Source organism: Chlorocebus sabaeus, chromosome 24 (assembly GCF_047675955.1).
Source record: "Chlorocebus sabaeus isolate Y175 chromosome 24, mChlSab1.0.hap1, whole genome shotgun sequence".
NCBI lineage: Eukaryota > Metazoa > Chordata > Mammalia > Primates > Cercopithecidae > Chlorocebus > Chlorocebus sabaeus.
The window spans coordinates 55,331,319-55,356,221 of NC_132927.1; the positions used below are offsets into that span (position 1 = coordinate 55,331,319).

At 38.3% G+C, this 24,903-nt stretch overlaps 1 protein-coding gene across 16 annotated transcripts in view; it reads left to right on the forward strand.

The window, feature by feature from the left end:
- NRXN3 (neurexin 3) overlaps window positions 1-24,903 on the forward strand; it is a 1,700,445-nt gene that overhangs the window by 813,664 nt on the left and 861,878 nt on the right. For all 16 annotated transcript variants that reach the window (XR_012091017.1, XM_073011214.1, XM_073011222.1 and 13 more), the window contains 3 exons: window positions 4,506-4,887; window positions 5,680-5,870; window positions 6,637-6,810. Coding sequence is in view for 15 of the 16 variants with exons in the window: in XM_073011214.1 (XP_072867315.1) it covers window positions 4,506-4,887; window positions 5,680-5,870; window positions 6,637-6,810 (747 nt within the window). In the remaining variant the exon portion in view is untranslated. The remainder of the gene's footprint in view (window positions 1-4,505; window positions 4,888-5,679; window positions 5,871-6,636; window positions 6,811-24,903) is intronic.

Below are 24,903 nucleotides of genomic sequence, written 5' to 3' on the forward strand. Positions count from 1 at the left end.
GGAGGGAAATGAATGTGGCATAATTAGCAGTAGCGCACAGTTTAAGCCATAGGTACTCTATGAAGTACTTTACATGAATTGATACATTTAACCCTGCTAACTTCATGCCTGTTTTACAGATGGGAATCTGAGGCATAGAAAAATCCAATAACTCCCCCAAGGTAACCCAGTGAAGAAGTCTTGGAGGCAGAAGGCAAAGTCAGGCAGTACAGCCCTGGACTCTCCATGCTCATCCACTAGATGTTGTTGCTTCATAGGAATAGGAAGCTACAGCTTGAACGTGGCCAGAATTTTCCATAAGTATACGTCCTTCATCACTCTAAGAGCTGGTTTGTGGACTGCTTGTTGGCCATCAGTGAAATATGGAAGTCAATGTGTGACAAGGAGGCAAGGCAACGTTGCTGCTTTAGGGAAGGTGCTGGATATATTACCCATGAATTAGATGGAGTGACATTCTGATACTGGGCCATAGGGAAGAAATAAGAACTCCTTACAACAGCTTCTGCATGGAAATTTCACCAGTTAAATTCTACCTACTGCTTTTCTTGGGCAATGATGTGAGGAATAAGTCAAACCTTTTTTCCAAAGACAGTTCATTGTACTAATAAAGATATGAGCTTTGGAATTAGCAGACCTGAGTTCAATGTAGGGGTCTACCATTGACCACCTGTGTGAATCTTGATCAAACTGCTTAACCTCTACAAGATAAATGTCCTAACCTCTAAAGCAAGAGAAAGATACTTATCTACAATTTTATTGTGATAATGACATTTCATAGTGATTATGCAGTATTTAGCACAGTGCCTGCCTTATATGGAATTTTCAGTAGTCTTGGTTTTGCCTTGTTATCTTTCTCCCCAGTTACTTCTCTTTCCCCTGAACTTTAAAAGAAGCTGCTGTGAAGTATGAATATATTTGCCCCTTAAGTGGAAAGAGGTTCAGTTTGCAGACAGCATTCAGAGGAGATGAGTGAAAGGTTTCTGTCACTACTATTGATTAAATGACACACAGATTTTAAAAAACGTATTTTGTTAATTTGGCATGGGTTTCAAACTTTCAGCAATTGCTCATGCTTTGCCCGGGTGCAATAATATAGTTATTTTTTGAAGTCTCCATCAACAAAGGAATAAGTTCCTTTAGCACACAGTGAAGCCAATTTATTATTTATTTATTTATTTATTTATTTATTTATTTCCCAGATGGAGTCTCGCTTTGTTGCCCAGGCTGGAGTGCAGTGGCATGATCTCAGCTCACTGCAAGCTGTGCCTCCCGGGTTCAAGCAATTTTCCTGCCTTTGCCTCCCAAGTAGCTGGGCGCATGCCACCATGCCAGGCTAATTTTTTTGTAGTTTTAATAGAGACAGTGTTTCACCATGTTAGCCAGGAAGGTCTCGATCTCCTGACCTCATGATCCACCTGCCTTGACCTCCCAAGCAAATTCCTTTTCTAATTTGATTCCACATAACCTTCTCCCCATCCCCTAGCCAACTCTTAGTTGCGGCTTCTGTGTGAGTCGTTGTGAACTCTCAGTTTGTGTTCCTGGGCTAAGCTCTTAAATCTACCATTAACTTTACTTCTTATACTTATCCACATCCACGCTCAGTCTCTCTGCTATCTCCTATCTCATTAAACACTTTTGTTTGCTGTAAAAAGTTAATTTTCTAGTGAGCAGAATTTCCCAACCCCTCAATCCTGGAGGTCAATTCATCCAGAATTTCTCTGAAAGCTCTCAACTTGACTTTAAAATTGTATCTTCAGATTCCTTTTGGAACCCCAGTCTTCACCAGAGATTCTCCATTCTCACTTCTTAGTTCTCATCTTCGGTTTTTTTTTTTTTTCTTTATAAAATAAGAATTAGCATGACTAGCAGAATCATCATAGTTCAGTTTCTCTGTTTCCATGGCTATTGACCATGACTCCCCATCCCCATCATTTTCCAGCCCAGCTCCCCTTCCTGGTAGGAGTAGCTATAGCCAATTTGACAGTAGATGTTTCTTTCAGTCACTTATTAATTTAGAGCATGTGAATTCAGGTTATCTTGCTTTGCATTTTCACAACCAGTCTGATTTTTAACACTAAGCAATTTTATTTCCTAGTTATTTGTTAGCAGATTTATGTTGCATTTTGATATTTATATTTAAGTTAACCAACATCTTTTTTTCTTATATTAAGAGAGTGATTTGTCACTAGTTGTCAAAACACCACATAGAAGCTCATAATATGTAAATCTAATTTTTGTGCTTATAGGGAATATAAGAAATTTTATTTTTATACTTTAGAGACAGTGTCTTGCTGTGTTACCTAGGCTGGAGTGCAGCCTCAAACTCCTGGGCTCCAGTGATCCTCCTACCTTAGCCTCCTGAGTAGCTAGCACTATAGGTACACAGCTCTATGCCTGGCTAATATTTTCTTTTAATTTGTAGAGACTAGGTCTTGCTATGTTGCCCAGGCTGGTCTTGAACTCCTAGCCTCAAGCGATCTTTCTGTCTCAGCCTCCCAAAGTGCTGGGATTACAGGCATGAGCCACTGTCCCCAGCCAATTCTTTAAATTAGGTCTGAGTTTTTTCCCAAAGAGATAAAATCAATATTGAGCACTTAAGGGTATGGTCTGGTTTAGTCTCCCAGACATTAAAGTTTAAGAGACCTAAGGAAATACAGTCCTCCGTTTTTTTGTCACTGGAATTCTGAGCCAGTAGAGAAAATATTACAATGAGGATGGAAGGCAAGTATCATTTTAATTAGTAATAACATACATTAATAATATTGCTTATACCTACTGAACTTCAGAATTAGACAGAATTGTCCACTTGAATAGTAGTTCAGAACTGGGCAGGCATCCTTTGTGGAAAAAAGGATTGCTCCTGTAACACCCATTCTATGGATGCATGCAGTAGAATGGACATTTCTGAAGGCAGCTTGCTCTAGCAAAGAGAAACAGGAGATATCAGGGACTGAGCTAAGCATACACAGCTTATCTTTGCAGATTATCCTTAATATTTCTGATTATGTCACTTCTTCAGGAAAGTTGTTAAAGAGAAAATAAAGACATGCTATCAGTTTTGCTAGTCGAGTTTATTCAATGTAGAAGGTAACGAGAGGACAGGAAGAAAGAATTCCCCCTTTAATGCTTGGCAGTAGAACATGGTTTGTTATGTTTTAACATGATTTTTCTGTATAAATGTTGAGGAAGCCAGTTTCTACTCTGGCCACATTAATGATGTTTTTCTTTATTTTGTTGTTAAAATTTCCAGTCTCTTTGTATTTATTGCAAGACCCCCTTGTCCCCTCTACCCTAGTCACTCACCACTTCTGAGTAAAATAGGTAATGAAAGTTCTAAATAGTTCATTTGTATCAGCTGAAGATACTTCCCTTGTGAATATCAGAAACCCAACTCAAATGCTTTCAGCATGAAAGGGAGTCTATTGCCACACAGTTTGAAAAAGCCCAGAGGTGCCTGTCTTGATCCAGAGTCTCAAAGGACAGCACAAATGTTATTTGTGCTGATTCTTTTCGTTTTGTAATTGTCTTCTGAGTTGCTAGTCCTCTGATCCCTCTGATTATCTTACAGCCTCCAGGAACTCGAAGCTTTCTTCTTACCCCTCCAGCAATCCTTGCTTGCAAGAGCTCTGGAGCTGAACGTGGCTGGGCTGGCTTGAGTTGTTGCCAGTTCTAAGGGTGGTGCCTAAATCAGTCACAAGAGAATCACCTTGGAGCTTGTTAGAAATGCAGATTCTCAGGCCTTACTCCAGACTTTTGAATTCTAAACTCTGAGGGTCTAAGCCCCCCAGGTGATTCTGATACACCCTAAAGTGTGATGACCAGTTTTTTAGTCTGTAGTCCAAAGTCTGTGACAGTTAGGGGAGTAAAATACATTGAGTGGTCTAGGCTGAGTAGCTTGATTAGGGTCAACTTTATCCAGTCCAGGTGGTTGAAAGGTCAAGAGGGGTGGGTAGCTTCCTAAAAAAAAAATTACATTTTATTATAAGATAAAGTAACAGTTGCTGGGCAGGTGAAGTCAACTGATACTCTATAATAGAACCCTTCCCACAAGTACTAGGTGGTGAGTTATCACGAGAAAAAAATACTTGGTAGTGAATGCCCAAGACTTGTTTGCTGTGTCTTTACAAGGGTCAGAGCAAAAAGGCCTCTCTTCTTATAGTATGTATTAGTGTCCAGTGATTCTCCTAAATGGAGAATACCAGTAATTTTATCCTTTAGCCTGGGTTACTCATGACCTCATATTTCCCCTTACATGATAAGCCGTGCTGAGCAGTTGCATGAGAGCATGGGATTCAGGACATGTAATTTGGGCAACACTAGTCCTCAGTGCCCTGATTGAGGCCAAGTAAGGTATCTACCATATTGAATATTTGGTTTTCTGGAACTCACCCAAGAAAACTGAATATTCTGTGTGGAAATGAGTTACACCCAAAAAATATACTTGAGGGTGCTGTGCTGAATGATGGTAACTTTTTCTGTTTGTACCTCATTTACAATTTCCACAGGTACAATGGTGGGAGACCATACCCGTTTGGAGTTCCACAACATTGAAACAGGAATCATGACTGAGAAACGTTACATCTCCGTTGTCCCCTCCAGCTTCATTGGCCATCTGCAGAGCCTCATGTTTAATGGCCTTCTCTACATTGACTTGTGCAAAAATGGTGACATTGATTATTGTGAACTGAAGGCTCGTTTTGGACTGAGGAACATCATCGCCGACCCTGTCACCTTTAAGACCAAGAGCAGCTACCTGAGCCTTGCCACCCTTCAGGCTTATACCTCCATGCACCTCTTCTTCCAGTTCAAGACCACCTCACCAGATGGCTTCATTCTCTTCAATAGTGGTGATGGCAATGACTTCATTGCAGTTGAGCTTGTAAAGGGGTAAGTAGAAGGGATCATGACTTATGTTGGACACCTTTAATCTGCTGAAGCTCTACATAAAATATAGGCATAAAAATAACTTGTCTCTTCTACTCCCTACCCTCCATTCCTGACATTCCAGCATCTTCCTTGATTAAATGGATCCGTAAAATTATTAGGTCTGAAAAGGAGAGAGACTCGTGCTTTAATTTAAAGGTCTTCCACTAACTCAACATGAACAGACTTTTTACTATGAAATCTAGCCCTTTAAGACTATAGAAGAAAAGCTTATTTTTGCAAAAGAGGACTATGATGTGTGTTGCATCTAATCCTTGAGTATTGCTAACTACAACCACCCAATTTATAACAAAAGATGAAACATAGATATTTTTAATCCTACCATTAGCCCATATATGCAAGTTTTTAGAAGTTGCCCTTTCTTCAAGACATTTTACTACCGTGTATTAGAAAACAGTCAAAACAAAAAACAAAAACAAAAACAGATTGATGGTTGACTATGAACTTAAAGTTCACCCCCTTGTGTTTTGTAGTGTACAACCTGTGCTACTTTGACTCTGCAGAGTATTACTAGGTAGTGTTAATGAAATGGACTCGATGAGTATGGAATTAAAGTGAAGCATGATAGAATAAAATCTGACTATTCTTGTAATCTCATATCAAGATTTAAATTATTCCTGCATTATGCCAGTTTAGCACGGGGGATTTGAAGCCCCCTGTCAGTTACACACACATAGCCATTAAACCACTTCAGGGATTTTCCAATTATTGGTTGTCTTTTTTTTTTCTTCCTAGGTACATACACTACGTTTTTGACCTCGGAAACGGTCCCAATGTGATCAAAGGCAACAGTGATCGCCCCCTGAATGACAACCAGTGGCACAATGTCGTCATCACTCGGGACAATAGTAACACTCATAGCCTGAAAGTGGACACCAAAGTGGTCACTCAGGTTATCAATGGTGCCAAAAACCTGGATTTGAAAGGTAAACCCTGTAAAGAAGTTTAGTTTTTAATAGAGCTTTTCTTACAATAGATAGACTGTTTCCAGAGGCAAACCACAGGTTCGGAGTGCCATGTGTTTTTGATACATCATCCGTATCCTGTTTTAACAATGTTGAATTATTCTGTATGCAATTTATTCTGTTTTCGCTTAGACGACTCATCAAGGAATGGTTCATTTTCTCTGATAACCTTGGGAATGTCATGCTGTGGGGGCTGAGTGGTGACAGGATAATTGGCAAAGTGTGGGAGGGGCCATAATCCAGAGGAAGCAATATAGGCTTTGGAATTTCAGCTGAATCATTTAATGTCTGGTGTCATGGGTAAAATGTGTTCGCCCTTGTTCAGCTTACATTTACTTTTCTTTGCAAAATGAAGATGATCATTGTTAGTTTCTCTGTAGATTGTTAGAAATTTTGATGGAATGTCTGTAAAACCCTCAGCATATTATTGGTAACAAGCACATGAAAAGCACTCAATAAATGCTTGCTTTGTTGACAGTATTGTTAATCTTTACTCCATCTATGATGATTAAATTTTTGAGATGATATATGTAAAATGAATGACACATAATAAATGTTGGTTTCCTTTTTTTGCAGGATAGAAACTCTGGTGCTTATCTCGTTTATGCTGTTTTCCTTCCAGCTCTCTTATCCCTTATCTGATGAATTACCTCAAGTGTATCAAACTAGTTGACATGGTCAACACATCCTTTACTCATTCTCTTTTGCTACTGACTTTCCTTTCCAGGTGATCTCTACATGGCTGGTCTGGCCCAAGGCATGTACAGCAACCTCCCAAAGCTTGTGGCCTCTCGAGATGGGTTTCAGGGCTGTCTGGCATCAGTGGACTTGAATGGACGCCTGCCAGACCTCATCAATGATGCCCTTCATCGGAGCGGACAGATCGAGCGTGGATGTGAAGGTACAACCTATTTTTTTTCTTGTTAAGCCAGAGCCTTGTTGCAAGCACCAGCCCTCTTTGCTGCCTCTGCCAGTGCCTCCTTCCTCAGTTGACCATTCCTGTCTCATTCTCATTTGCCATGTGACATTGCATCACCATCAGTGTCCTCTTGTCACCGGTTTAGTATGTCAAGACATGTGCCACAGGCTCCAGGAATGTATGTTGGCAGATGTTTTCTGAGTATCACATACTTGCCAATAAAAATAATAAAAAACAAAACTTCCCTGGCATTGACATCAGGCTTCTTCCAGTGTGTACCTTGGCTTCCAGAATGGCTGAAAGAGCACTGGGGACTTTTATTTATACTTTAATACGTGATGAGGGGAAATCAGAGATTTTATGTAGCTGTCACTAATTAATAAAATGTGTCTTATTTTTGCTGGTAGTGACTGCATTATTTAATGCAAATCTAGTAGGTGATAGGAAAACGCTGTCCAAATGCCATGATGATGGAAGGGAACTAACATTTATTAAGTACTTACTAGTTATCAGGCATTGTTAGGCAGTTCTTTAGTGTGGTATAATGGAACATTATGGGCTTTGATGTTAGAAAGACCTGGATTCAGCTCCAGGTAGTAGCTCTTGTTAGCTATGTGACATTTGGAAGGTGATGTAACTTCTCTAGGCTCTATCTTTCTTAACTATAAAAGAGGGCAATAAAACTTACCTTGAATGTAAGGAAATCAGAAATACATATAAAATGCCTGATATGTGGTAGGTACTCTATAAATGGTAGGATTTTTGTTTACAAATAGTATTTTATGTCAAACATCTAATAATACTGCATGTCTACCCATGCAGCACAACAAACCATGCTCAGCCTGTTCCTGTAGATGATCCACTGTCTCTTGAGATATTAAATGAATTTTACAGGTCTTCCTGAATCCAGCAATTCTTTGCAGTGTAAACAATCTAGTTTTAACCAGCAGATGGCAGAAGTGAACAGATTCAGCCTTCCCTAGTAGCCTTGGGTTGGCTGAAAAACGTGACTCTTACCTCACTTGAAAGGCAAAGAAGTTGCCTGACCGAGGATCTATGTAATTATTTCCTTTTCTTCTTTTTGAGCCTTTTGGTTGAGCCTTATGGTCCTGTGTTTGTGCAATATATTGTGTTTCCTTGTATCAGTTGTTAGTTTACCACATCAAATCTGTTCATTCCTCTTCTGTGTTCAACTTCATGTATCGCTTCTGTCTTAAACAGCTTCCATCTGGGTTCACTCATTGTCATAAAGCACACTTTTATAAAAGCTTCCTGTCAGCTTCTCAGGCTGACTTGATGTTATGGAAATTGTTTCCCTTTGCCTGAGAGTTATTTTTTTGTTTTGCACTAGTAATAAGAGTATTCATTCCTATAACCCACTCCATTTTTCCTTTATCCAGAAATATTTCTTAAATTCTCTTGGCCAAATATGGTGTTTGTAGTATGTAGTGTGTGTGTGTGTGTGTGTGTGTAAAGGGACAGGAGGTTGGGAATCACTAAGCCCTTAAAGCAGCCATTTTGCTCCTAGAAATGAACAATTTCATTCAATCAAGGATTTTTGTCTCCTTGGCTTGCTTTTAGTTCTTTTGTGTATTAAAGGGTAATCCTGGGATAGATGTAGCATTTGGAATTAAATTGAATATAGTAGTTTAGAAGATTGTGGAATGGCAGTAATTCCATTTATCCTGGAATAATTAATCATATGAAGTCAAATCACAATATAAGAGCACATATTAGAAAGCATAAGATACTGGTCAAATGTTACATATTTTTTATCATGCCATCAGTTCTTCAGATTGAAAAGTTAACAGGAATCATCCATTAAACTCTATGTCAAGGTGGCCCAATAGATATATGTAACACATGCAATTATAAATTTCCTAGTAGCTACATTTCAAAAAGGTGTAAAGTAAGGTCAAATTTATTGTAATTTTGTATTTTATTCAACTTAACAAAATATATCCAAAATATTATTTCAGAATGTAATCAAGATAAAATTATCAATATTTCACACCTTTTTTTTCATATTAAGCCTCTAAACTTGAGTGTGCATTTTATACTTGCAGCACACCTCAACCCAGGGGCTACATGCATTTAAAGTGCTCAATACACATGTCAGTGGCTGCTGTATTGATAGTACAGGTATACAGAATATAAAAAGGTGTAAATAAATAAAGCTATAGTATTGGATTAAAAGGAGGTCTAAGCTTTATAAAAGGGTACTAAAACATATAATATAAAGGGAAAATGACCTGACTTAAGAGAGTTTTAAGAGAAGCAGTAAGAGCATCAGCAAAAAGAAATTACATAACGAGTTGAGGAAAATGTCCCTATCCCTACGTACAGCTCTATGTGCAGTTTGGCATTACTCATCACATGCATTACAGAGGGCTCCGACCTTCTTCTGAGTATGGTTGATTGTTCAAGACCGGATATTGTGGCTTGATGGCTCCACCATCTGAATCTATGGTGAGTCCCATGAGCCTAATAGCACTGCACTCTATTGCCATGGAGATAATTACAACGGTTACCCACTGAGCATTATGCCTACCCTGCTGGGTGGGATGAAGTGGAGGGTGAGTGCTGAGGGAAGAAAGTCCTTGTTGATTGTACACAAATGACTTGGATAATTAGCCTAAGTGGCCAGGAAAAATGGCCCAAAGTGGGTTAAGGCATAAATTACTGTCATTGGAAGTGTGTACCACTGTGAGTAAGCCCTTGCAAGAGATCCCAGGAGCATTTTAGGGTTCTGTGTAAGATGGTGGGGAGGTAAAGAGAGAGTGCAAAACACTGGAGAGGCTGCAAAAAGGCATGATTTGTATCCTGAATCTCTTGTGTAGAGCATGAGACCCCCAAGAAGGTCTTTGAGCGTTAGGTAGTATGAGGACCACAGGAAACAGAACACATTTCTTAATTTATCATTTCTTTTGTATAGAATAGTAAACAAGTAGGGGATGAGGTTTTATAACTTAAGAACTAAGACCAAGATCTCCTCAAGATGTGTTTTATTCTAGCAAATCTAGAATACACAGATAAACATATTTATATACACACACAGAGAGAGATAAATATCTGTATCTATCTACATTTAATATATGTTTCCATCAAAGTCATCGACTATGACACTTTAAGATCCCTAGTTAGTAAGTGTATTACCTTCCCTATTATATCAGACACATGACAGCAGGTAAAATAAAAGGTGAAAGAGTCCAAAATTATTTTTATTTATTTTATTGATTGATTGACTGATTGATTGAGATGGAGTTTCGCTCTTGTTACCCAGGCTGGAATGCAGTGGCGTGATCTTAGCTCACGGCAACCTCTACCTCCCAGCTTCAAGCGATTCTCCTGCCTCAGCCTCCCGAGTAGCTGGGATTACAGGTGCCCACCATCATACCTGACTAATTTTTGTATTTTTAGTAGAGATGGGGTTTTACCATGTTGGCCAGGCTGGTCTCAAACTCTTGACCTCAGGTGATCCACCAGCCTCTGCCTCCCAAAGTGCTAGCAAAATTATTTAAAAACATACTAATTTACTACTCTTCAGCTCTCAAGCATGAGTAGCAAAAAGGAAAAAATTCTTGAAACTAGTATTTGATTTTATGTCTCTGATAGATGCAAAATGTATAATTTAGATATGAAGTGCAATTTCTGGGCAACTCCTAGTCAACATTTAGTTGTAACTTGATACCTCTCAATTTAAGCTAGGGTTTTTTTTTGTTTGTTTGTTTCTTTGTTTTTAATCATACCTGATTTAGTACTTGACTGGTAAATGTATCTTCCTATATTGAGGCCAGCTTTGCTGCAGAGGCCAAGGCATGATCAGCTAGAAATGTGGTTTAACAATTGCAGATGATAAACATCTGAAAGAAATACACGTGCTTTGTTTTGAAACTGGCATGAATAAATAAAAATGACATTAATCTGGTGCCTTTTGCCCACAACTATTTGGGTTTGGATATATTTTTAAAATTAAACAAATTGAGATTTTTGGTGTTCCCAAATCACCATGATCCAAATGTCTAATTCTGGTGCCAAATTCCTGGGTGGCATTTGCAAGAGGGCACAAGGGGTACACTCAAGTGACTCTTCCATGCTCAGCTCCTAATGTTTAGAATTATTTCTGTGGGCTCCATCTGATTGCACACACGTGTCTTTCAGTCTGACCATGCACTCCCCGAGGTTGGCTGTGTGGATGTGAGAAGGCTCTTGTTGCCTGTTTTGCCTGTGCTTTGTCAAGTCTGATGTGCCCCTGCCCTGCTCTGCTGACTTGGCTCTGAGGAGGCCGGCTCTGTCCCTAGTCTGCGAGTCCTCCCTGCCCCACTCCCCAACCCCGTCTTTGCTGTCTCTGGTGAACCTGTAGAGCATTTCAATTGTCTGTCTGAGTGATGTTGGTTATGCAGATTGCGTTTTCATTTCTGTAATGTTATCCTGGTTTATTCTACCTCTTACTAACCTCTGGTTATTGTTTTCGCTTTTTCTGTTCTTTTGCTAACAAAGTTGCGTTGACCAAAGCTGACCTGCAAGGTAGAGAAGGTTCTTGTTCCCATTACCACTTTGGACTGAAAGATGCCCTGTGTAACCCTTGGTATCTTTTCTTTAGAGATCTTCAAGCTGTCACACCTCTTGGACAGCAGCAATTGTGGGGAGGTGGCTGAACCCTGTGTTCTTCTGAAAGGGTGACAGATAACCCAGATCAATGCATGAAAAATAGCTATCAAGAGGAGACCTCATGGGGAAAGAAACATGATTCCATTTTGGGGAGGTACCAAAGAGGTTTGACAGCATCCCATACTGTGACTACCCACAAGCACATTAATTTACTCTGGAAATGATGAATACCTCTCCAAGCAGTTGCCATGGAGGGGTTGGCTCCTCTTAACTTATTCACCATAGATAGAGGAAAGAACTTGGAAGGAAAAAAAAGGGCCAATTGAGCCCTTAATTTATTATTTGCTGGGTCAGGGAGGTCATTTCCTAGAGCAGGACATTTAAGTGCTTGGGCTTTTTGAAAGAGAATGTCATTTTCTCTTAACTAGTTTTAAAGTTTTAAATATTTCTGGGCATTTGGGAGACATCAATGTCATTAAAATGTTTCAGAGATTTATATTTTCTATTGGGGATTTTGGTTGAGCACTTTAATTTCCTGTTTTGTGATCTCAGGAAAAAAGTACTCTTGGGGGAAGAAGATGATCTGTCATTTTAATCCTGAATACCCTATAAAATACTGCATGTGAGATGTTAGTGAATGTCTCTTGCAGAAACTGCTTTGTCCACTATTCAAAGAGGCATCTTACAAAGTCACTACTGGCCCACTGATCCTATTGTGCCAGGCTGCTATGACTCAGAATAACAAAGGAGGAACAAGCATTTTAGCTGTCTTTTGGCTGATTGTCAAACAGGAGACTGGGCCTCATGACCTCTGCTGAGTTTGCAATCAGTCCAAGTTGTTAGAAGTGGTTAAGGCAAAGGTAACATTCAAAAAATTACTTTTCATCTAAAAAATCATTGACTTTGCTGTGACTTAGTTGTTATACACCATGTAACTAACCAGTACAAGCACCTATCTCTCCAGAAGATATCCACCAATAAAGACTCTCTCTCATTATTTTACCATAACTTTGTTTTTCTTTATTGCCTCTTAGCAGGTTCACATATATTTTAATATATATTTAAATTAAATAAAAGAATATACACTAGTTAGGACTTAAAGTCAGAAGAAGCTTTACGATAGCTTTCAGTTTCAAAGTATAGAGGGCCCTTGTGGCAATACTGTTGTTTTAGACATTATGTTTAATTGTCAAGAAAGATCCACTATATATTATTCTGCAAATGGAAGGGAGAGAGAAGGGTACAGGATTCCATCTGCAATGCAAGACAATCCAAGGAAGTTGAAGCTCTTTAGGACTGGATTTAGCAGATTAAACTGGACAACTACATCTCCTCCATGACTTTACTATTACTCAGGGTAAGAATTATATGGATTTTGAATTCCCAGAGCTTAGCATATCCTCTCACCTAAAGAATCCAGACATGGCAAAATAATCTGGAAGTTCTCATCCAAAGGAACGATGGTTTGTAGGGAGAACTGAGTGATTGATTTCCATCCTAAAGTAAATTATTTACCAAAGTGTAGATACAGATTTAGGGACAGAGTGGTTTGGAATATCTTGATGTTTCCTTTTATGGAAGCAGTCTAGGCATCAATATGATTTTAACATTATTACTCCATTGGCACGAACTTTCCTCCATTCTTGTAACGACTTGACAGTCTCTTTGTTTGTGGCAGGAGCTACTATTCTTTTTAATTATTTGGGGCCATCCTACTCTTTCTCTGTTTTATAGGAAAAGCTTTTAGTTTTTTGTTTCCTAACATTGGGGTATGGACTATTACTCACAAGCTGGCTTTTTCAGCTACAACCTGTGAGTACAGATAATACTAATTACCATGAAGTACGAAGGGTAGTGAAGATATATGACAAAGAAATGAGGCAGTCGGAAGCCTAGACAAAAATGTATTCAGAAGGAAATATAACAATGAGGTATAAGAAGTGACATAATGAGTCTAGATGAGTCAATAGCTTAAGTCCTCTTGTTATTGTGTGGTTGGGGTAGTGTTTTATTTGTATTTAAACATTTTTAACTTCTCCAGTGAGTGTGTTGTTCAATTTAACAGGAACTTAGTGTCAGCTATGCCTGTGTGTCAGGGACTAGGTACTAGGGCTGCTAGGATACTGCAGATGAGATGCGGTCTCTAACTTCAAAGAATTCCGCAGATGATCAGCCAATACTTACAATGCAAAGTGAAAACTGCTATCCTAGAGACATGCATCCTGCCATGTGAGCATGAAGGAAGACACTGGATCATGTAGGGTCGTGGTGGTCATGGGGAGTGCTCAGGGCATATCTTCTCAGAGAGAGTTTGTGCTGAGTCTGAAGGACAAGTAAGTTTTAGATGGATGAACGATGGAAGCATATTCGAGAACTTGGCTTATTTGGGAATCTACAAGAAGCTCAATGTGGCCGAAATAATGTGCGTGTGGGGATATGATAGATGATAAAATGAGAGAGGTAGGATAGAGACAGGTAATGACAGACTTTTCCTGTAAGGAGTTGTACTTTATCCCAAGGATGCTGTAATGAGGACAGAGATTTGGGTTAGATTTTCGTTTTATCAAGATCACTCTGACACTAGAATGGAGAAGGGACGATGCAGACAGAAACTAGAAACAGACAGCAGAGTCGGGAGTGAAGCAACATATTCCAAGACAGAGGGAAGAGACATGCCCCCAGTGCCTGTTACTTTACCCGGCCAAGGAGGTAAACAAGTTTCCCTTTTGCATGAAATCTCGAAGAACTAGAAAGAAAGTGAACTCTTTCTCCTGTTTGCTGCACACCCCCTCTCCACTGCTACACTGTTGTTCTGGTTAGTAGCACATATATTTTCATATTATGGCAAAAAATATCAAGGAAGAAGTTTACCAATTTCCCTGGTTTCAGGTCAGAATCTACATCTCTCTAGGTCAATAGAGGAGATAGGAGCTCTCCGTGGTACTCCCGTGATCCACAGGAGGGAGGTTGCCTTGCTGAGCAGTTTAGTCTTTGTATCAGTGTACCTCTGATAGAATGACAGTTTCTACAGAACATTCAGAAGTAACTTTCGAATTCCTTTCTGTTTTTAAGAAAGGTGTTAGTGGAAGGGAAGAGATTCCCTAAAATCCTATTCATGGAAGAAAGGAGCTGCAGAACTATAAAAGAAATATTAAGATTGACCTGTTGGGTGTGAGGCAGATGATGTAAACTATGAAATAAAAAGAATAAGTCTTTTTTTGTATTAGGTGATAAATTAGAATCTTCCTATTCTACCTTTAATTATAACTTCTCTTAGCAAGCTTTATTTCTGAAGTTTAATGACTTGTTTCTGGAAATGTAAGGTGCCCCTCTGCCCAGATGGTGAACAAGTGGTCAGGGGATCCAGGATCCATTGGATCTGGGTGCTAAGTGCTGGCTATTTTGAGAAAGTCAATCAATGTATTGGATTCAGATGCCTTGAAAATCTCAAGATTCTTTAAAAGTATTTTAGAACAGAGTTAGAATTAGCCAAACACCTTTAGTAGGTAAAAGAAATTTTAATGCCACAATTGTCTTTACTATGATGAATATTGTCCTCCACCTCATTTTCTCCCAAACTAAAGATTGTATCAAATTCTCCATTGTATTTTATGTTATAAAATATAGTATTTGACCTACTATAAGTTCTTCAAAATGATTTCTATTATGGAAAATAATAAGAGAGACAGAAATTACAGTGAACTTACCATTATTGTTCTTGTGTCCTTTTCCTCCACATTATACAAGAGAGGCGTACAAAACAACTGTGTCAGTGTGGCACACTACCGTAATGCATCTTGTTTCTGGACTCCTCATAAACTGTACACTCAACCTAGGTGGGAGGAGGAAACCTGATTATTGTCCTTTCCAGCAGAATTGCTGATGACCTTTATTGAGAGTCTCTTTGATGATGGCATACACTAAGGACTTGGCAGGTTGTATCTCCATTGTGACTACAACCTTACCTGATAGATATTGTTATCTCTGTTTCATAGGTGACTTTATAGGTCGTGCGTATGTTCTCTCATTTAATCCTCACACCATATGATGCAGTAGAAACGTATATCTCCGTTATGCAGATGGGGACACTGAGGTTTAGAGTTTATATCACCAGCCCAAGGTCACATTACTAGTAAGTGATTAAACTGGATTTTAAAGTCCATGACCTTTTGCCTATTATGCCATATGGTGTGAGCCTGGATTTACTTACTTCCAAAGCAGAAAGAGTACATGGATGACCAGAGAGTATCTGAGAGTATCAGAGAGTATGTCCTCCATGCTGACTTTATGGTAGATGGTTTTCATATCACCACCATTTTGAAAAATTCTGGATAATATTTGCACAATGTTAGAGCAATGTATTTTAAATTACCTCTTTTTTTTTGTTGAGACTGACCTTTGAAACTCCTTCTCCTCTTTTAAAGTATATTCCACTGCCCCGGCAGACCCCTACATCAGTGCCTAGAAAACAAGGAAAAGCAGATAGACTCCTCAGTTTATATTTTCTATAGAATCATTGACTTATGAGGGATTGTGTATCACTTTGAAAAGAGTTATTTGACCTTTGTGACCCAGGCATCCCCTGAAAATAGGGTGGGCTGAGGAAGAAGACTTCATGCTACCAGCCATCCTCTCACTCTTACAAATACCCTACCTGCAGCAAGTATCAACTCCCACCTCTCTACTGTCATGGAAGTGTGCTGTGGGTAAATCAATTTACTCTTAAGCTGTAACTATTCCTTTTAGATCATTGACCATCAAGAGTAGTGCTGTGCTAGAGCTGGCACTGGCACAGGAATTTCTAGGAATTTTATAAGCCAGTTTACATGATGTAACATGTTATAACTTGAAATTGACTATGAGTGGAGTACTAATAAAACCAACACATGTTACAAATCAGTTTTATTTTCCTTTTCCTGGGATACTGGTTGTTAAACGTTTACTAGTGATATATCACCAATAAAAGGCCATTGGAGATAAAGACACCATGAAGCCATCTCAGTCAACCAATTCCCATCCATGGCCATAACCAATTTTACATCCAATGTATTATGAGAGGGTTGAGGTGGCTGAAGAGAATAAGGGTGTTAGTGAAACTGTTCCAAATGTTAGATTTTTATTGTTTGTCTTTTTCACTGATGACTCTAGTCATATGGCCTTTTAAAAACCTCTGAGAAGAGGAAGCCATAAACATCTGAACATGCTTGAGAAGAGTAGTTTTGATACCTTCCTTATCTTTGGTAAGGCATAGGTCCTGACTTCACGACAAAAAGCATGATCTTGGGAATAAAACCACCCTTAGGTCTCTCTGCCAATGAAATTTTATAATAAGATTTAGGACCCTATTCTCTGGCATTGCCTTATTTTCTATAAAATGGGACCTAGTGTATTCACGTCTCAGTGGATTCACTTGACATTTTTAAGGGATTGTTGCTTTCTTATTTTAAAGCTAAATATAAGTGAATTTGGCTTCCTCCAGTTAAAATGAATAGATCTTATGTTGTCTGTAAATTACTCTCTTCAAAAAAGCCAAGGGGGCTAAACACTGTAAATTTAGAAATACTCTGAAAGCTATGGAAGTAGCTTTGCTGAAGGGTCCAAGACATATATTCAGCTAAGTAAATAGGCTATCCTTATTATCAGGAATACCCTCTGTATTAGTTAGGGTTCTCCAGAGAGCTATCCTATCTATGCTATATAGGATATATACATCTTATCTTTATATATATATATAGGAATTTATATATGTATATGTAGGAATTGGCTCACATGATTATGAAGGCCAAGAAACTCCACAGTCCACTGTCTGTATGGTAGAGAACAAAACAGTTGGATTCTGGGAATGGGGGTCGCAGGGGCAGAAGTGGCATGATAGAGTAAGTTCTGCTCTGATTTGAAAAGCTCCAAAACCGGGAGCACCAGTGTCCAATGTCTCACCTCAAGCAAAGAAAGTGTATTCCCCCTTCCTCTGCCTTTTTCTTCTATTCATAATAGGACCACAACAGATTGGATGATGCCCACTCACATTGGGGACCATCTGCTTTATTCTCTTTACCAGTTAAAATGCTAATCTCATTTGTAAATACCCTCAAAGACATACCTGGAAACAATATTTCATTATTATTATATATAATGACCAGGTATCTGGGCATCCCTTAGCTCAGTCAATTCGACACATAAAATTAGGCATTACATTCTCCTGAAGCCTCTCAACTCTTTAATTTTTATATTTTAGCAGTAGAGACTATAGATTGCTCAGGTAGGCAGTAAGAGTCTTTCATAATTCATTTGCATTTTCAAAAATTTCCCTTTAGAGTTTCTATAGAGTTATTTATATAAGACTTATATAAATACACACACATACACATATATCTACATATATTCATCTTTTCTGTGCTTTTTTCCTTCCACCCAACTACTGTTCACTTATTTTTTTCCTATAAAACAATGTAAATTTAAAAATGTGAAAGTAGAAAGATTAGGCACTTACCGAGGTAGAAAATTAAGTCGAAGGTGGAAGATCTCTTTAGACAGTTCATAGCTTGTATTAGTCTGTTCTCATGTTGCTAATAAAGATATACCCAAGACTGAGTAATTTATAAAGAAAAAGAACCTTAAAGGGCTCAGTTCCATGTGGCTGGGCAGGCCTCACAATCATGGTGGAAGGCAAAAGACGAGCAAACTCAAATCTTATGTGGCAACAGGCAAGAAAGAATTTGTGTAGGGGAACTCCCCTTTATAAACCCATCAGATCTCATTCACTATCATGAGATCATGAGAACTTATTCACTATCATGAGAACAGCATGGGAAAAACCCACCCCCATGATTCAGTTACATCCTGCCGGGTCCCTCCCACAACACATGGGAATTATGGGAGCTACAATTCAAGATGAGATTTGGGTGGGGACACAGCCAACCATATCACCAACTCTCATAATGCTTCTTCCCATGGAAGCTGTGGTTTGTTGGGACAGGCAAACCTGTTGGTTAACACAGAGTTCTACTATGATAACTTCACATTTAGGTTACACCCATAGAGTCTAAGCCCTTTGACTTAAGCCCTTCACTCCTTGTGATTAAAGTTAGTGAAGGTTGATAGATCAGCCTTACCTCATCCTCACTCCTGGGTCACCAGCCTCGGCCCTCTAAAGGAATGCACATTGAGAAGACAAACTTGATATGGTCTCTAGGCCTGTCACTTCTCCTTTTCCCCCTTACCCCCTACCCCCTGCACCCTGCATTTCTCCATCCACTTCTTGTCTGGTTAGAACTAGCTGGTGCTGCTTTAGTGCTATTTATGAATTTCAAATTGGGATGTTTGAAACATAGGTTTGGTTAAGTCTTACTTGGGCAATAACAGGGAAAGTGCATTCTGATACTAGTGTTGTGAGCTTTAGGAAGAGTGTCTATTTCAAGGACCTACAAACAATAAAAGATACTCTATCAACTTTTGATTTTCTAGGCCATGAAGAGGAATTGACTAAATCAGTGCACACGTGCTGCAAGCGTGGATTCTTGAGCAGTAATAGGCATAAAATGGTTGTATCAGACAATTCTTAATGAGAGAAACAATCCCACATTCAAGAAAAATGATAGGAAATTCGTGGCAGCCATCAGAATTATCTGAGAAATAAAATGATAAGGGAATGAGATGCAGTTTCATGTTTTCCAGCGAACTAAAAGCAGAGCTGGAAATTAGAAACGAAAGTATTACCACCATTGACATCTTATTTAGTCTTTCCAGATACATTTCTGTTGTCTTGTCATTTTCTGTAGTATACAAAGAAAGTCACCATCTTTTTTCATAGGGATATGTGACTGTGTCAGTGAGAGTTAATCACATATCAAGAGCAAAAGTAATTTATACCATTCCTATGCAGGAACTTCCTAAGGCCTTTCAATGTTTAAGATATTAATAATAATGACAATGCTAAAAAAGACTTTGTAAATATGTAATTATATAGATTTGTGCTATCTTAGAATGTCTGGAATTTTATGTTGATTTGGAAGAGTGTTTTAAGAAGAATTGTAATTATTAAGTCCCTAGGATTGTCTGTTATGCTTATAAACATATTTATTTGATACAGATTTCTGTTCATAAAACTGGACAAAACTAGATCTTCCTGTTTAGTTTTAATTGAATTGAAATGGTATTTGCAAGTTTTCCTTGTAAAAAGTGAAAACAAAAACAAATCCTTACATCAAGATGTCACCTTTTCCCAGTTGTAGGTTAGAAATACCTTAAGTTACTTTTATTAATCCAATGACACCACACGTGCACATACCCCACTCTGGCTTACCCACATCCGTGAGAGTTTCGGTGAGTGGGCTGCACAATTAGCAAGCTTGGGTTTGAGACCTCACCCTCTCACTTGCCACCTATGGATTTTGGGGAAAATTATGTCACTTTTCTGTGCCTCAGTTTACTTTTCTGAAATCTTAGCCTTTTGATTCAATCAACAGTTTAAAAATTATTTAAATTTGAAATTATGGAGATCTCCTATGAGAAAATAATTTCTGTTTCTCTGATTCTTTACTACTTTAATTATATTTGCTTTACCATGTGCTTATGAAGATTAATTGAATCAATATCTTAAAAGCATTTAGTATAGTGTCTTGCTCATAATAAGCGCTAGGTAAGCTGTGTCCATTGTTATATCCTCTATCCTCTTTCTGATTTATACAAGATTGTTTGATATCAATATATGTGTGGTGGGAAGCGCTGTTGAAGCTTTTGTTTTTTTTCCCCCCAAGACATGCTTTTTTCCAATTTTTTTTGACACACTGCTATGTGAAATGCATAAATTAAATACATTGACATAAAATAGACTCTGTTTAGGAAAGGATATACTTAACTAGGTTGAAGTAAGAATAGGAGCTTATAAAATGATCATCTAGAAATTATTCTAGAGTCTAGCCCAGACTGTCATTCATTCAATAGTTATTACATACTGTACCTGGGCTTGGGAATACCAAAGAGTTCTTGTCAACATCTGGTGAGACTGAAATCAAAGGACACATGACCAATTAAATACCACCACCCCACCCATCCTAAGAAAAAAATATAAACAAAAACAGTTTCAAGTAAGAGATTACTTATGTGAGCTCTTATTGGTAAATTCTAGGGATAAATTGCTATAAGAACCATTTTGCTTTAAATTCTAAATAGATGGCTTAATTTCTTTCTTTCTTTTTTCTTTGTTATTTAGTTCTTTCTTTTATTCAATAATGTTTTGCATATTTTGAATAGACCCCTCACGCTATACCAAATACAATATCAGAAATTAGAGATGTAAAGGCGACCAAGGCAGACAAGGCTTCTGCCCTTGAGAGGCTTACGGTCCACTAGGATTTGAAAGACAGGGAGGAACTTAATATTACTGACAAAAACCAGACACATTGACCAGTGGAGCAGGATAGAGACCCCCAAAATAAACCTATGCATTATGGTTAACTGTTTTTTTTTAAACAAAGGTGCCGCAAGTATACAATGGAGAAAGGATACAATAAATGGTATTGGACAAAATGGATATTTACATGCAGAAAAATAAAATTGGACCCCTGTTTATACCATATACAAAAATCATCTCAAAATATATTAAAGATTCAAATGTTAGACCTGAAACTATAAAACTACTAGAAGAAAACATACAGGAAGTGTTCCATTACATTGTTTCTGGGCAAGGATTTCTTGGATGTGACTTCAAAACATAGGCAACATAAACAAATGAGATTGCATGAAACTAGAAAGCTTCTGCACATCAAGAAAACAATAATAGAGTGAAAAAATAACCCATAGATTGGGAGAAAATATTTGTAAAGTATATATCTGATAAGGTGCTGTTATCCAAAATATATGAGACGCAAACAACTCAAGAAGAAAACAAATACCCCAATCAAAAAATGAACAAAGAATCTAACTAGATACTTAAAAGAAGACGTGCAAATGGCCAACAGATATATGAAAAAAATGCTCAACATCACTCATCTTTGGGAAAATGCAAATTAAAACCACAGTGAGTTATCACCTCCCACCTATTAGAATAGCTATTATCAAAAAGACAAAAAAAAAAAAAAAGTATTGGCAAAGGCGTGGGGAACAGGGAACACTTGTGCATTGTTGCTGGGAATGTAAATTAACATAACTATTATGGAAAACAGAATGGAGTTTCCTCAGAAAACTAAAAATAAAATTACCATATGATTCAACAATCCTGCTTCTGGGTTTGAATCCAAAAGAATTGAAGGCAGTACACCAAAGAGATATCTGCACTCCCATGTTCATTGCAGCATTATTCACAATATCTAAGAATTAGAAGGAACCTGGGTGTTCATTCTCAGATGAATGGATAAAGAAGACGTGGTATATGTACACGATGTAATGCCTTTGCTCATTTTTTGATTGGGGTATTTGTTTTCTTATTATGAGTTGTTTGAATTTCTTATATATTTTAGACAATAGCCCCTTAACAGATTGTTTTATTAGGTCTTAACAAAAGTGGGAAGGCCAGGTGCGGTGGCTCCTGCCTGAATCCCAGCACTTTGGGAGGCCGAGGTGGGTGGATCACGAGGTCAAGAGATTGAGACCATCCTGGCCAACATGATGAAACCCCATCTTTACTAAAAATACAAAACTTAGCCAGGCATGGTGGCATGTGCCTGTAGTCCCAGCTACTGGGGAGGCTGAGGCAGGAAAATTGCTTGAACCCAGGTGGCAGAGGTTCCAGTAAGCCGAGACTGTGCCACTGCACTCCAACCTGGCGATAGAGCAAGACTCCATCTAAAAAAAAAAAAAAAAGGTAGGAAATTCTCTCTCATTTGCAACAACATGGATGAACTTGGAGGATATTATGCCAAGTGAAATAAGCCAGACACAAAAAGACAGATACCACATTATCTCACTTATATGTGGAATCTAAGAAATTTGAACTCATAGAAGTAGAGAACAGAATAGTGGCTATAAGAGGCTGGGGGAGGGGATGGATGGAAAAATAAGAGATGTTGATCCATGGGTACAAAGTTTCAATTAGAAAAGAGGAATAGGCTTTGGCAGTCTATTGCATAGAATGGTAACTACAACAAATAATAATGTATTTTAAATTTCAAAATTGTTAGAAGAATAGATGTTAAATGTTTTCACCACAAAAAAGTGCTAAGATTGTGAGGTGATTGATTTGTTAATTAGCTTGATTTAACCATTCCATGTGTAAACATATATTAAAATGTAACATTGTATCCCATAAATATAAACAACTATTATCTTTCAATTAAAAAGAAATTAATTTAATTACAGGCCGCGTAATTGTTATGAGTTAAGTAAATAGGGAAACATGATGAAGAGTAAACGTCCTGCTAATGGGGGCTTCCTTCAGTAGGATAGTTTGGAGAAAGCTCATTTTGCGCTGAAACTTGAAGAATAAAAATGAAATTTGAATCTGGAGAAAACACAATTAAGGCCATGGGTCCAGCCAGAAGAACAAAGGAACTCGAAGGTGGGGGTGGGCATGAAGTGTTAAGGCAGTGGTCTAGGAATATGAGCAGACATCTGAACCACCCACAGGGCTTGCTACAATGCAGATTTCTCAATTCTGCCCCCAGTCAGTAGGTCTGGTACAGCCTTAAAGTGTGTTTTTCTCATAAGCTTCCAGGAGATGCAGTTGCTGCTGGTTTAGGAGCAACACTCTGGGAATCATTGTGTTAGGAATTAAAAGCAGGAGAGGGCTGTAGTACTATGAGTTAGGGACATATAGTAAGAAATAAGACTGGAGAAGGAGGCAGGGGCTCTTAGGAGCTCAATCGAAAGGAAGTACAAGGTTTGTTCCAGGATGATGAGAAGTTGAAAGTTCTGTTAAGTCCTTAGTGACAATACTGTTCTTGAATGCTTACAATGTAGTCAGTCTTCCAGTACTATCTGATTCTACATGGCCTTTGCCCCTTAATGCAAGTGAAGCAAATTCAGTGGAATTAATAAATAACCTATAATCCCCGCCCTGTATTTGGTACCTGATGAACTTTTGAAAAACGGAAAAGATTGCTCACTTTGCAGAGTGGAGACATGCTCCTACATTCAGGTTTTGGAATCATGGTACAGCAAATCAAGGGTGGTTACAATTCAGGTCACCCCAACATTTACTGATACACTGTTTCTGCACCTGCACAATAGACTTAGTGCCACAAGGACCTAACCAGAGAATATTACCTGATTTCTAATAGCAAGCAGCTTTCAAACTTTTGATGATAAAATAGTAAAAACATAAAGCAATTAGAGGATCATATGAGGAGAAGACAGTGCAATGCGTAATAAAGTGCTAAATTGAATATTATATACAAAAATTAATGATGCAGATAAAAATTGCTATGGCCACACAAAAGTGGGAGAATTATTGTTTGAAGTTATTGACTAATGTTTCATTTGAAGAAGGCATTCAGGCTGGTCCTTAGAAAATGGTTAAAATTTGGCAGTTAGAGGGAAGGCAAAAGACATGGAAAAGGCTTCATCTTTAGATTCAATCAACATTCAAAGAATTATTGTGTTTTCCCAGAGTTTTTGCTGTTTTACTGCCATTGACAGTAAAACCTTCCATGTGTTTCTGATTATTGAGTACAATTGAATTACTAGCCAATTGTATGGTGAGCGTTGTTTGGCCAGGGAGCCCCTGTGGACTTCTCAGAAGCTTTTATCCTTTGAAAGAAGCTGTCCTGATTTACCATTGTTAATGAAACTTGTATAACACAATGCTCAAGTTTAAGACCCACTGAGAACATGACCACATACCTCCTTTCATCTCTACATGGGGCAACCACATGGCCAATAGGAGCTGCAGAAACCCAGCAGCAGTGCGGTAACCCCAGCGTTAGTAATTGTTTTGAACTTTCTTATGTCATGTCCTCATAGCATTGTATTATGAGTGATGGCCTGCCCTGCTTCCACCCTTCATGAATAAATGCAAAACGCCTTGCCACCCAGAAGACGAACCCTTTGTAATCGTGCATCTCTTTTGAACATGCATCTTTAGGACCCTGTGTTCTTTCATTTCAATATTCTTGCTTTTGTGAGGCTTAGGTTAGAAACTGTGAAATATGCTGTTATTGCAATGGTTATATGTTTTACTCTGTGATGTGCTTTTATGCATTAGTTCCTGACATATATTTGGTGAGTCAAAGGACTCATCTCCTTTGCTGAGATTCTCTGGGAAATTCATGGAGTTATCCTGAATATTAAGATATTTCCTGTGAGCCCAGATACTCCTAAAGGTATAGATTTATCTTTAATCCCAAAGTTAAGGCAGAAAATATCAGAAAAGAGAGAGAATGGTTGAAGAGAAGTGCCAGGCTGACCAAAAGAGAGAGTTTAATGGCAATCTGTAAGAGACAGATCATCAAAAAAATTTTAATGCCCCCCTCATATCAGTGAAAGATTTTGAGAATACCTTCAAAATAAGTAAACTTATTTATAAGTTAT